The sequence below is a fragment of the Melanostigma gelatinosum genome (assembly GCF_949748355.1).
Source record: "Melanostigma gelatinosum genome assembly, chromosome: 6".
Lineage (NCBI taxonomy): Eukaryota > Metazoa > Chordata > Actinopteri > Perciformes > Zoarcidae > Melanostigma > Melanostigma gelatinosum.
Genome location: NC_136639.1, coordinates 25485558 through 25499497, shown reverse-complemented (window position 1 = coordinate 25499497; position 13940 = coordinate 25485558). Strand labels below are relative to the sequence as shown.

Sequence of the window (13940 nt, the reverse complement as noted above, 5' to 3'; positions counted from 1 at the left end):
GCCCTTTTATTGACAGAATGGTTTCATGTTTTGTTGATTACACTTGTTGCACTGACATGATGGATTTCAGCTCGTAGAAGTTTCTACATTAAAACCTTTATCATCGGGTTACTCAAATCTATGTTTCGTGTGAAGGGAAAAATACAAGCTGCCTCTGTCATTTGCATGTTACTGTTCATGAACGGAATGAAATGGAAGAGGGAAAGTCGTGCCTGTTGAGCATGGAAACCATATCCGTCAGCACAGACTTTGTGTAAACACATCTTTTAATTTGGTCAGCGCTGCCAATTGGTTAAGAAAGCATTGGAGTTCACTATCGGCATGAGCTGTTAATGATGTATATCTCGGGATTAGCATTTACACACCACATACCGAGGCAGCAACAGCCTGTGAAACCACAATGAGCCCGTCAGAGAGATGGGGGGGGAAAGAAAAATATGTGAACATCAGAGATCCTTCGGTGTGGAGGTCTGGCAACGCCATACTTTATCTTTCCAAAAAGCGTTAAAGTGTTACTTTGGCTGAGCTGAGAAAAGAGTGCTCCCTGTTTGACATTATTGTCATAGCAGAAGCTGGCTGTTTTGGCAATGTTTTAAGAGCATTGCACGCACAAGACCGAACTGATGGTTTACAGTAATAAAGGAGGGCTTTGCAAAGAGGGTTTTAAGATGCCAAAGGTGTGGAAGTAACTAACATAGGGGACCGTGGTGAAATTTCCTCTACACTATTTAGATGATGTATGATTTTACTCAAAACAACAATAGGATTACAAAAACAAAATAATTTCTTCATTAAAAGTGTTGCACAAATTTTGACCTGATGCTTATGCCACAGGGTAAAGTCATGGGATCACCCACATCATTTGGTACATCTTCTAGGAGCAAATGTCATGAGAATCCATCCTCCAGTTAGTGGTGAAATATTTCATTGGACCTATACCAATCAACCAACATTGCCATGACTGTACAAATCTGTGAGCAAAGATTAAATAACATCAGAAACGCCACTCACTTTTCCATATTTATGTAAAACGTGTATGTACATGTAATAGGCAGCAATGCACTGCTGACATTCAAATTTGAAACAGAATAGTGCTAAAAAAAAGACCAGCAACAGTTGAGCAAAAACAAACCAGAAAAAAAGAGTTGACAATATTTGCACTTTGAAAAAAAATGTTCTAGCATGTATGACTACAAGACATTTTCTATTACCAATGAATACTGATTACTGCAGTGCCGACAGCGCGCAACAATAAATGTTCATGTTAATTCATGTTGCAGACTGGTGGTTATTCTCTTAAGATATTCCAAGTAATACAAAGAAATGTAACAATGAAACAAAAGAAATGAAAAAAGAATGATCAAAAATATTGCAGTCTTTAGTTTGACAAAACAATCAGAAGGCGGTGCCCTCTCATCAAGCAGTCAATAAGTTACTCAACAGGAACTGTGTGGAGCTGCTCTGTAGCCCAGTGTGTACCTGCAACTGCCAATTCTGTCTAATCACTGCTTTTATGACTTACTATTACATTATCACAATGAGAGAGATGTAAAAGAATAGCTGAATATTTTTTGCTGATGAGAGGATTAATACCACTTTCATGTCTGTTGGCTAAATATGAAGCTAGAGCCTGTCCAAAAGCTCACTGATTAACACATGATTGAATTTGTAAAATCTGTACAAAAAGCTGTGGAATGTATGGGTTTCTACTAGTGGATACTGTATGTTTACCCCTGCTTCTTGTCCTTATGCTAGGCTAAGCTAACAGCCTGCTGATTCTAGCTTCAGATGTATGCTACGGTCACGAGAGCGGTATCAATCCTCTCTTTGAGCTCTCAGCAATAAAGCAAAAGTCTATATTCAAATGTGTCCAACCATCCCTTTCAGCAAATCCACTGACCTGTTGAATGAAAGTGTACAAAGTATCTACATATAGTGAAAATGATTTCAGTGAGGAAGGGCTTTTACTACCACGAAATTTTCTCAAGAGGAAGAACAAAAAAGAAACCCAACCCTTTTTTTGTGGTGTCATCACACACCACAATCAACGAATACGTAATAATGGGCATTTCAAACATCTGTAAATATACAAAGATAGATGGATATACAAACAGGAAAATAGAAAGCAAAGTTTGGGATTTTTAATGCTTGTGCAAGTTCATATATAGGATGAGATAAGTGGGGGGGGGGGGTCATTTTATTTGAAGACATTCTCAAAGGCGGGGCATTTGTAGGTCTTGAGTTTCTTGATGGCCTTTTTGAACTCTTTGCTGGACTTGTCCCACTTGTGGATGCCCGTGAGGAGGTACTGCTTATCCACTCTGCGGCCCATGATTAGATACTGGTTCCCCAAGTTGTCCAGCTGCTGGCAGGGGCAGTCCGCACCGTTCTTCAGGTACAACACCAGCGTCTTCATGTCCTTCTTCTTCAGGTTGCCCTCTTTCAACATCTTTTTCCTCTTCTGCAGGGTCACCTTGCGGTCCATGTTTTCTCGCGTCACCTCCTTGATCTTGGTCTTGAACGCTGCGTTGGAGAAAAGTAAAAATAAACAGTTACATCGTGCTTAAAGGTGGATGAGTTATTGTACAGAATGTGTGGTCTTATCACACCGTTGCCTCTAAAGACTGCAAGTTAATATTTTACGAGTACAAAGTGTCACCCTCGCAAAAGGGAAACACGATAAAGGGTATTAGCACCTTCGTTTTCAGATTGACCATACTACTCCTGATTGTTCACTAAATTCTATTTAATCTTCTAATCTCTCATTCCTCCAGTTCCCCTGAAACAGAGCACGAGTCCGACTTTGGTGGTTCAACTCTCCATATGCCCCCCCTCCTTGCAGTACGTCCTCTCCTTTTCCACTGACATATAGTGATGTGTGTGCGGCACGGACGACCATGTGACACGGCTACGGGAAGGATGCTATGCAGCATGCTATGTCCAATCTAAGTGACGGAGCTGGTGTCAGGATAAATCACGAGTCATGCCGGAGACAAAGTCTTGTAACCTCTACATTACAGGGAACAGCCTGATTGAACATGGATCATTTTCACACTCAAGCAAAGATCTGGATAAAAGTTCAACTTCTGTCTAATTTCCATAACAGTTTCAGACACCAATTCCCTCTTGACTAACTTTTCACAGAATTGTGCTTGACGTAAAAACCTGAATTGTCACTTTAAAAAAGCTCCCACCGTCTCATCTCTTCCTTTTGCGCAAGAATGTCCCATTGCTAATTAAGTGTTAAAAAAGAGCGGCCCTGTTTTTCCCAGAATTAAGAGTGCACATGCTTGGGATTAAGACTCTTATCCCCTGTCTCTAGTCTCTCATATGAGCCTCTGTGAGGAGGCTTAGTGTTCAGTGAAATCAAAATGGGCAGCATTCATAATTAGTGAGTCATAAAAGAGAAACCCTGGCCCACCCCTGAAAGGACTTCATCTTGATAAATCCTCCATCCTCGATAATCCTTTCATGCTGTGAACTTTCTTTGCACCTTGTGTTGTTTAAGAGCTTAATCGCTTCAGCAACTGCATACAGTAAGAAGTTAACACCAAATGATTGAACACTTTTAACAATGCTGTCCTTTGCTGTCGGCGAAACTGGCGAAATCAACACATAATTCCAATGTGCAATTAAGCAAACAACGATTGCCCCTGTTCGTAGACGGCGACCAGCTCAAAAGGCCAATGAAAGGGTGCCGTGGACTTTGGTGAACCGACTGCAGGCTGGTCTCATCCAGCATTCCTAGCAAAAGCTACGAAAAATAACTCGCCGTAATTCGTAGATATCCCACACAATTGCTACGTATCTTGTCCACGTAATCTTGAACGAGGATGCATAACGACCGCTGAGTCACACACCGGGCAGGACCAAGAAACAGCGATCGTTCAGCCAGGAGGCCGCTGGTTGTTCCCCATGTGAAACGAGAAATCATTGGCGGTGTTTTTGTCACGTAGCTGTTGTACTTCAGCAACGGGACTTCCATGGATATTTTAACCCAAACAATGATCTTTCCGAAACCTTATTTTGAATAGACTACAAAATTGTAATGGCTAATTTCACTTATTATAAAACTAGATTTAGGTATTTATGTTCGACTGTAAATCATTTTTGCTTTTAAAAATCTCAAGTAATGCAATGTTACAATGGCTGTTTGGTTCGGAGGACTTCCCTGACCCTCGACCTGATTTCCTCTGCCGGTTCAGAGGCACAGACGGGACCTCCAGCTCCCAGGGAGTCATAAACCCAGCAGGAGGGTGTGTACTGCTCCCCATTCACAATAATGGAAACTCAAGTAATCTGATAATCTGAGGTGATCAGTGCTGGGCTGCCCTGTTGTTTACAGCATTAGCAAAGGAAAGGAGCAATTTGGCAACGACAACAAAGTGAGCTGTCTGAGGCAGAGGAGAGATTTAATTGAAGGGCATTGGAGTTTTTTGGGACAATGAGGCACCATAAAACCTTAAGCACAGAGATACATTGCGGTGGGAACAAAGTGTTGAGTGGGATGAGCTGTAAATCTGTTACCTCAAAATGGGATGTGTGTGTTTAGGCATGTGTGTGTGTGTGTGTGTGTGTGTGTGTGTGTGTGTGTGTGTGTGTTAGAAGGCGATACATCAGGCAGAAGAAAAGTTGGACTGGAAACCTGTTCCTTGTTACGGCAACTCTGAAATAACTCATCTAACTTACAAGAACCTTTCCTCCTCTGCCAGAACGATGTCACGTCCAACCACCTTAAGTCAGAAAGCTGTCTTGTATTCTCCTCGCTTTTATCGGGGTAAAAACCGCCAGGAGAAGTCCAATGCGCTGGAGCAATTGATAGGAAGCAATTATGCAGCGCGTCAAATAATAGAAAGGGTATTATCAAAAAGAAACTACTTCACACTTAACTGTTTCCGTAACTGAGAACAGACCTTTCGCAACTTCCAGTAAGTGAGTTTTTCAGTGTAGAAAAATGCTAATTCACTGCCAGGGTGGGGGATATTTTACACATGATTCGGTGCAATTTACAGATTCCTTCCTCAAGCCTCTCTATGGTTTTTTCATCCCTGTGTTCCATGGAGAAGAACAAGAAATATATCCATCATAGCTGTAAACAACAACCAAAAAATGGTATGTGTGCTCCTAAAACTGCTGCTACTTACCGCGTTCGTCCACTTTCAGTAAAGTAAAAAAGTAGCAGGAAGCAATCACAATGCTGGTCTAATCTTTCGTTGGAGGGATAAAACACTTTGTGATTAAAGCTTGGGAGTGTTTTTTTTCCATCTGCATATTTTCTTTTTCCGCAAGACAAAACATTTACTCATGTTTGGCTTCAGCTGCTGTCAGATATATTTATATAAAACTGAACTCAATTGTCCGACTGGAAAAAGCAACAAACAAATCCTTCAGCCGAGCTGGTGATATAACCAGTGATGCTATCTCTGTGCATTAGATGTTTACCCACTGTAATCAACTCCTACACCACGCTGAAATCACAGCAACGTTTGTTGCATTCCAGAGGAGGCTGGCCCCTTGTGGGTTCAAACCTGCAACGTAAGCCGCACAGTGTCTCATCCTCAGCCTGGTACTAAATCTGTCTGTGTATCCTCACACATGTCAGCTGGTTAGGGGGCTTATGACAACCAAGCAAAACAACATCTGTCTTCATCCCAGATGAAACAAGCACATTATTTGCCACTCTCCTCTTGGCAAACTCAGACTGAAAAAAAGGCGAGCCCCATCACCGCAGCATAAACAGCGAGGCAATTCGTTGAACAAATGCAACTTTTAACTTTTCCTGAGAACGTCGACGAAAGTCTGTTTCCAATGTGCATCCAGTCTATGTTTGCCCAGAACGGCACCTGGAATTCAAGCTGCCACAAGTTTTGGTCCAGCCAGGGAATCAAAAATAAAAGCCTAACATCTTGCATCTTGTATGCATCATGCGCATATCATTCCTGGAAGTCATCCTAACTGCAATTTCGTTGATGTCTGTGTTTTTTAATTTACGTTAAGACTTTCGTACTGGGCAAAAATGTCCACAACTAAATCAAGTGCCCCCCCCCCCATCAGCTAAAGATGTTCCGTCTATCCTGGATTGTTAATGTTTTTTTCTGTCTGGTTTCCAATCCAGTTGTACTGAAATGAATATTTTCACAAAGGTTATCTCTTATAACTCTTACGTTTTCAAATATTCCTTGACTTGACCAGACGTGTTCTTGAATTCGAAAAAATGACACGACCACACAACTAAGAACATGCCTCTAGCGGCCATGAAAACCCCCTCAAAATGAATTGTGTTGTTGAAATACAGACTTTTGAAGTCTGTGATATTTGATCATTTGCGGTGCCTCCTGAGTGTCAAGCTAACGTTACTGCAAGGCAGTCCCACTTTACAATGGCAGCTTTACTTCAATCCGATTTTTTTCATCCATGGCGTTGAACTCAAAATGATTCCACACATTACTTCTCAGATAGTTATGCGTCATTGTTTGTTTAGCGCAGAGAGTTTTCTCACTTTTGCGTTAGCAAAGACAACAACAATCGCCTAGCTTACTGAAGGGGCAACATGACATGCAGTGAATTTTGAGAGCGACCATCACGAGTAGAAGACATGTCCTGTTGCGCTTACCACAATAGTAGATCAGCAACTTGTGTGTTCTAGCCAGTAACATAAGTGTTCTTCTAAAAGGAGTCTGGTCTAGCATTCATTTCTTCATTTCGGAAGACATTTAATGCCCCCATGTGCAGAAGGTATTCTGGAACAAAAGCCCATCCTGAATGCGGAACAAATATGCCACTTCACTACTGCGAGGACCTGCCACATAAAAACTTTAATGACCCCAATTCATTACTCACAGAACATCATCATCCTCTGCCAAAGCAGACATTTCACCAAGAGATAATACCTCACATGTAACCTTAACATCAACACTTCTTCGTTAATCTAACCAAAGAACATTGCTGGCATGCAAGGAGTTCTATAGAGTCCACTGGGATAGAAGTTGCAAAGTATGTTCAAAAACTGTGTGCACTCATGGGAAGAAAATGCATCTTTGAATACTTCGTTAAGTATTTATGGAGTGTTTTAAAGCTTGAAGATGGAAGATAGGACTGATTCAATCTCATGCTGCTCTTCTGACTTCGTGGAGCGCTGTGATACATGTCAAGGTGCAGCAGAGTGGGGTGTGTGCATTTGCATGTTGGGTTAGCGCAATGGTGCGTTGGGTGTTGAGAGGGCACTCACCGAACTCGCTGGCACACATGTGATCAAGCATGGCGTCTGTTTTCATTTCGTTGTCACACGGAGGGCAGACGGGAGAGAAACCTGTGGGACATCAGCGGAAAAGAGGCAAAATATCAAATGTGAGTTGCAGTGACAGCAGCAATGGATCATTCACATGGCATTATTCACATCGCCACCATCTTGGCATGTGGTTAAAAAGAACAAAGAGAGAATTAGGAAGGAAAGAAAACACAAATTTCTCATTTGAAATGATGGGGAGTTAAACTAAATCCTTAAAAATCATACCCACATTTCCCCTTACATTTCTGCACACACACATAACCCCTCTGCACGCAGAGATCCTATCTCGTGTCTGGACTCCTGGGCTTCGTAGGCTCTGATGACCTGACCTTAGTGAGGAATGTCTTCAGCTTTTATAGCCAGCTGTAACCAAGAGCTGCAGTAAACACTCATCCTCACTCAGTCTCCTAATGGAGCTGTCCAGGAAGCTCAACGGCGATGTATGCACCTTAAATGCACAAAAAAGGGATTCCAAATGTGGGAGGAATAAATGGTAATGATATTCAATCCAAGCTTGAAGGAATGTTCTGAAATTCCAAAAACAGAAAGATAATAATAGCCGGCCCAAAGCCCAAAAAACTGAAGACAAAGCCAAAATGTGTTTTTTCTTTTAAGAGTAATTCAGTCTTCAGGCATATCTGCGAATATCTTACCAACACGATTTTTCATTTCTTTTTTCTACTGTCCCAAATGGTCGCTCCAATGCCAAACAGCTGAGTTCACTTTCCAAACCAACTCGGACGCTGCATCCTAATTCATCTAATTCAAACCGAATGCACTTCAATGCCACAGCGTGGACCTGGCTCGACTGAGTGGGGGTGCTGGTGGTAGGGGGGGGGGGCTGCCAGTTGTCCATTACATGTGTTTAACGAAAGCTTGTGAAACTTACACCCAGGTGTGAAGAGCTTATGAAAACAGACACTGTTTACAGAGTCACAGGGTCCCTCGGCCCATTTCAGCCTGGCTCCCCTTTAAATCAATTATCACCGTGGTAAGCACTCTTAGCTGACCTCTATTAACAATCATTAAGGGGCATCACTGAGAGGATTACACTGCTTTGGTATCGACTTCATCAACCGCAATCAACATCAGATATTATTGCTTTCCGGGGAGAGTATTGATGGCAACAAAAGTGACATCCTGACTCTGTGTCTCGTCCGCGGACCGCCGGCTTTATTCATCACCTGCGCTGACGACGAATGATAGCAGGTGATGTCTGGAGAGCGTGGCACTCTGTGTGGTCCCTCTTTTCCAGAAAAACGGGCCTCTGTCCGTCCATACCACCATGTCAGTCCCCCCCCCCCCCCCTCTGGTATTCGTGTTCACTCTACAGACACAGTGAGCGCTGTGTGAAACGCTGGAAGATCCACAGCCGCCCCCACTTCTTCAGCCAACATGTCCTCAGGTCGTGTATTTACAGTTTCGGACTGAAATATAAGTAAGTTGACTCCGTTGGTGAAGGACATCGCCCGTCTGTTTCATGGTGAAAGTGAATAAGGTGGTTGTCCTTTTCCTTTCCTGGTGGCGTCCTCACTTAGGTGATAAGAAGGGACAGCGAACCGAAGCTTCAAACCAAAACTATTCGGAATCAGCCCGAGCTTTATCTTCCCCAGACATGGTATTTGTCAGCTCGGCCCATCGGGTTTGTGCTGGAACAGCATTCCCCCCCCCCCCCCCCCCCCTTTACTGATGCTGCACGAAGTGTCTGACTCAGTTTCATACCAACACATGCACACACACACACACACACAGAGTGCCAACAGATTTCGGGAATTTGCAGCCAAGGAGCGATTAGTGATGGCCTCCAGACTGGATTTTAACACGGATTGTTTGGACACTGTGTTTTTCGAATTGTGCTTTTCCATCTTTCGACAGTTTTAACAGTGATGCTGCGGTAGAAAATGGGAATTATTCGATGCAGGTATTCGCTGCTGGACTTCCTCCCAGCATTGTACTCCACCTCAACAAACACCTTGGAATAAATCACTCCCATCTGTTCAAGCTTTTTCAATATATGACTCCAAGTTGATAGCGAGCAACTTCATGCTCACAAGGAAGCCGGAGTTTGGCAGTTTAGAGACAGAAAAAGAAAATGTAACTGCATGAGACTTTCTATGAGGAGCATGTGTGGGGGGGGGGGGGGGCATTGTTAAAGTGAGATCAAATCCAGGGTGTCACAGCTGATTTCCCCCCTAAAAGGTTGTATGCGGTTTGTTTGTGTTGGGATTTGCATCTGCAAGCACACCTTCAGCCCTAAAACAACATTCTCAGGCCCATTTAACTGCACGGGTGTCGGCTTTTACACGGGGCCAAAGTGGTGGCTGTTTGTTTTCTCAGTGTGGTACTCACTCTGAGCTTAGATGGTCAATCTTTGGTTATATTAAGGAATCACAAATGGCCGCATTGTGACCAATTGACGGCGAAGTAATCGGTAGTAATTGTTTTTAACTGATAAATTGTTAGTAATTTATGAAGCAAGAAATGCTGCATGCTTGCTGCTCCCATTGTCTTTATGAAAGTGAGAATGTGCTGCTTCTCTCTGTTTTAGACGATATAATATATCTAAATGTGACGACTTTGAGGCCACTTTGAACTCGTGGCAGTGTGGAGCAGGCTTTGAAATGTCATTTAGACCTCGACGTAGGGAAATAAAATGTACACAAAACATTATCGAAAACAACAAAACACCAAAATCTCAATTTAGTGTCTGGTCATGATCTGGGGAGGGGAATATTATGTGTCTGGAAAACTTGCTCATGACCTTTTTAAAACCCAGTTACAGCGCTTGGGTAGGCAAGGTGTGTTTATTTGTCACTATTTTATAAGCCAAAAAAATGAATCAATTCACAGCAACAAAGTCTGAGCGGCAGCAGAATCCATTATGAATCAAACAATTAGTTGCAGTCACAGTAAAAACAATTATGCCCGTACCAGTTTGACTACCACCACTTTTTTTATTAACCCAAAGTACAGAAAAGAAGGCTTCTGACCAAAAAATACCCCCCCCCCCTCCATCAGCTACCACTAACGTGCTCTTGAGCCAGGCATTAACCCGCATATGTCCCAACTCAACACTGGTAACATGTATGCGATGGGTGTTTTTTGCATGTTGCTTGATAGTGGGGTAATAATTAACACCTATCAAGTGTGGATTACCTGTCGGCTTGGTGGCCTCGGTCGAATTGGGCTGCGTCATGGCGATGCACAAGTCGCCTTGGGGAAACTTGTCGCACGCGAGCATCTCCGGCCAGGGGAAGCCGAATGCCTCCATGATGGGGATGCAGCCGTCCCGGACGGCCTCGCACAGCCAGCGGCACGGGTAGGTGGGCCGCTCCAGGCACACGGGCGCGAAGAGCGAGCAGAGGAGGAGCTGCGTGCCCGGGTGGCAGTTCTTGTGCACCAGGGGCACCCAGCTGCTGGCCTGCTGCTTCACCTCCGCCATGGTCTCGTGTTCCAGCAGGTTGGGCAGCAGCATCTGGTGGTAGCCCACGTTGTGACAGAGCCGCAGGTCCTCCGGGATGTCCACGCACTGGGGAGGCTTGCCGTAGCTGCGCCCGCCGGTGTACACGTCCGACTTCCAGCTGAGGTACTCGTACTCTGACGCTCTGCACGCCGACACGAGCGCCACTGTCGCGGCCAGTCGGATCATCCTCCAGAACGATTCAGAGGCAGACCTCATGGTTTGTTTTGTGTTTTTTTTGTTTTGCAGCAAAAGCAGCAGCAGCAGCAATCAAATGAATGCAACTCAGCGCGGCTCGGACAACACTTACTTCATGAAAATATTTAGAGTAGAAACAAAGTTTGGGGGAAAAAAGAGGCTGAGCTCTGCTGATCGACGCGCGTAAAGCGTGTTGAGTTTTCTGGTTTGGGTGAAGTCCACACGCACTCTCCTTCTGGTTGCAGCCACCGTCGCGCTCCTCTGGTGCGTCTGGATCCCTGCGAGAGTTCGGGGAGATACAGCGCTCTCGCCTGTGCGGAGGTTGGAGACAAGAGCGGATTGTAAAGTTCCGCTCCAGCCAATCGGAATGCGTGTGCGCCTTTTGGCACTCTGCTGTCAGTCAAAACGCTGAATTACACAGTGTGTAAAAAAAACTCTCCAGGAGCCTCCCTACCCGTCCTTTTTACTCCCCTGCTTCTACTTCTTTTGTCAAAAACCAAATACAGAAAAGAGACAATCGGAATGGTACATGGAGGCACATAGACGCACACAAGGCACCTGGGACTGCGGTTAGTTCTCATGTCCCAGTCCCGAAGTGTGGTGCAGGGAACAACGTGAGTCTCTGGTGAAGACTAAGGAAGTTCATTCCAGTTAATTAAGGCTAATTTCATTCATGATGATAATGAGAAGCCTCAGTTGGTGCCCCCTCCCCCCCTCTCTCTCTCTGTGTTCTCGTGTTATTGAGTCACAGAACTTGTTTAACAAAAGTTAAGGAGAATTTTTTTTTATCTTCGAACAAAAGATTTTAACTATTTTCTCAACAACTTTTAACAGTATCAATATCTAAGAATATAAGTGATATGAAATATGTAATGTCCGGCGAACATACTTCTTTTTTTTTTTTTTAGAAGAGGATTCTGATACCTGTAGATTTAGCTGCTACACTGACTACAGTGCATATACAGCCTCTGTTTGTTTTTTTAATTGCACGCTGCTTATCTTTAGAGAATGCGATGCTTGGATAATGATAACACATTAGAGTCTCAAACTGGGTCAAAGGCTTCATTCCTTTCCAGTTGTTCCCAAAATGTGTTGCAGGAGCACAGTGAGTCCCTGTGGGCATTGAAAGAGAGACAAAGAAAAGGAGGAAATAGTATTTCTACCTTTAATTAAAATAACTCTTCCCGCAAGAGAACGTAATACATCAAATTGATTTGTTTTTACTTTGCGATAAAGTTTTGAAGCTCGGCGTCTTATCTGACAATAAACAGTTGTCTTGAGGAGATGTTGTGCACATTATCTTATCGTTTTAGCAGGGGTTGGTGGTCTAATACAGCTCTGTTTGTGCTCGTTGGCCATGCAAATGTTGGAGAAGCGCTCCCTTATCCGGCCTCCACGCTGCACAGGCTAGAGTCAATTTGCTGAGCCCCGGGTGTCCATCTCCTCCCAGCCGAAGCTGTGAATTCCCTCTATTTAAATGAAGGCCAATTTGCATTCCATTGTGTTGGTAAGAGTTCTCGTGGAGCGGAAGGAAAACACACGGCACTTATATTTGATTTGAAGTGTGGATGTGTTTAGAGTAATAGCTCCGCTGAGGTTATTCATCAAATGAATGTGTTCTGCAGCTGCCTCCGCGTGCCGCAGAGGAACGCCGCTCACCTTCGTCTTCCTCCGCTTCTTGAACGGAGGCCTGGGAGAAGAAGAAAAAACATTCTGCAACAGTGTGCGGAATGCTAAATGCATTATGCAGCATGGATGGATGGTGACAGATGGGCCCGTAATCAAAAGTTTCCTGGTTGACAAAAAGGGTCAGACGTGAAAAGTCAAAGTGTCAGAAATTGCTGTGAATCATTATTGAGCTACAATCAACAACATGAAATGCTGAGATTGCTCATTAGTGAGACGACGTATTGACTGATACCTCCACGTAGAGATCCGTATGCCAAAGTGGTGATGTGTGCAGAGAAGAAGGCCGGCTGATTCCCCAAAGCACTTTAAAGACAACACCTCCGGTAACATTTCAAATAAACACTGATGGCTTAATAAGGGCGGCTGTGTTTTTTGGCAATGACACACAGGCAGCTTTATGGGCTGATGGCATCCAACAACAGTTTGTACATAGATGGTTGCTACGGTTTGTTTTTTTCCCCTCCAGACGAGACCTGGCTTTGCTCACATGCACGAGGAAGCCTCCAGTCAGCAGCAATAGGCCTGCTGAAAACCATCAGCGGGACAGCGACAAGCCAAAAGCTCCGTGAGACAAAGAAAACGCTGCGAGCGGTGAGGTTTGCATTTTACTTTCCATGTGAGTGTACGGCAAAATAAATGGAAAAAAAGCTTCTGCAAACAAAAGCAGATATGATTATTTAGGTGTGGATGTCACTGTTATCACGACCATGTTCCCGCTCCCAAGCTCTGTGCTTTAACAGAGTGACGAACAATAGAGCGGATAAATATTTGGACTTTCGGGCCTCTGGGAGGACGGAGTGCTGCCAAAGACCGGCGATCCGTCTTTATTCACTCGTGTTTAAAGTCACAATCTCGCATGTATCTGTGCATGCGTTGCCATAAAAAGGCATTTTGGGCCCACGCAGAACGAACATGTGTGTCATTAAAGCATCTGTCATCAGCGGGCGCTGGCTGACACACTGGTCCTGCTTTAGAGCAGCCGCATGCAGGCCGACGAGGTGCGTGCACATGGCGGAGGCTAAAAGCTAGAAATAACAAGCTTGCCTGCTTTATGTCGGGGAACACCAGCAGAGTTATGTTCTAGTACTGTATGACATTGTTTCACTCAGTGGCATTTTGTTTTCTCTCGAGTATCCTGAGCTTCATAATGAAGACATGTGTACTTGACTTGACTTGACTTTCCACCAGCAGCTTTGGAAGAGGGGTTGTCATGGAAAACCCATAATTGCTACATTGTGGCTGATTGGCAACAGGCTTGTCTCAAACGGTATGATTCTTAACATTTAAATGTGTTGAAACTTCAAT

At 44.0% G+C, this 13940-nt stretch overlaps 1 protein-coding gene across 1 annotated transcript; it reads right to left on the bottom strand.

The window, feature by feature from the left end:
• Positions 1-1007: 1007 nt before the first annotated feature.
• sfrp1a (secreted frizzled-related protein 1a) lies at positions 1008-11254 on the bottom strand. The gene is made up of 3 exons (XM_079270958.1): positions 10445-11254; positions 7229-7309; positions 1008-2523 (listed from the first exon to the last, which is right to left on the bottom strand). Exons 1-3 carry the CDS (start codon positions 10965-10967, stop codon positions 2198-2200), a joined length of 930 nt encoding a protein of 309 aa, XP_079127084.1. The 5' UTR covers positions 10968-11254; the 3' UTR covers positions 1008-2197.
• Positions 11255-13940: the final 2686 nt, after the last annotated feature.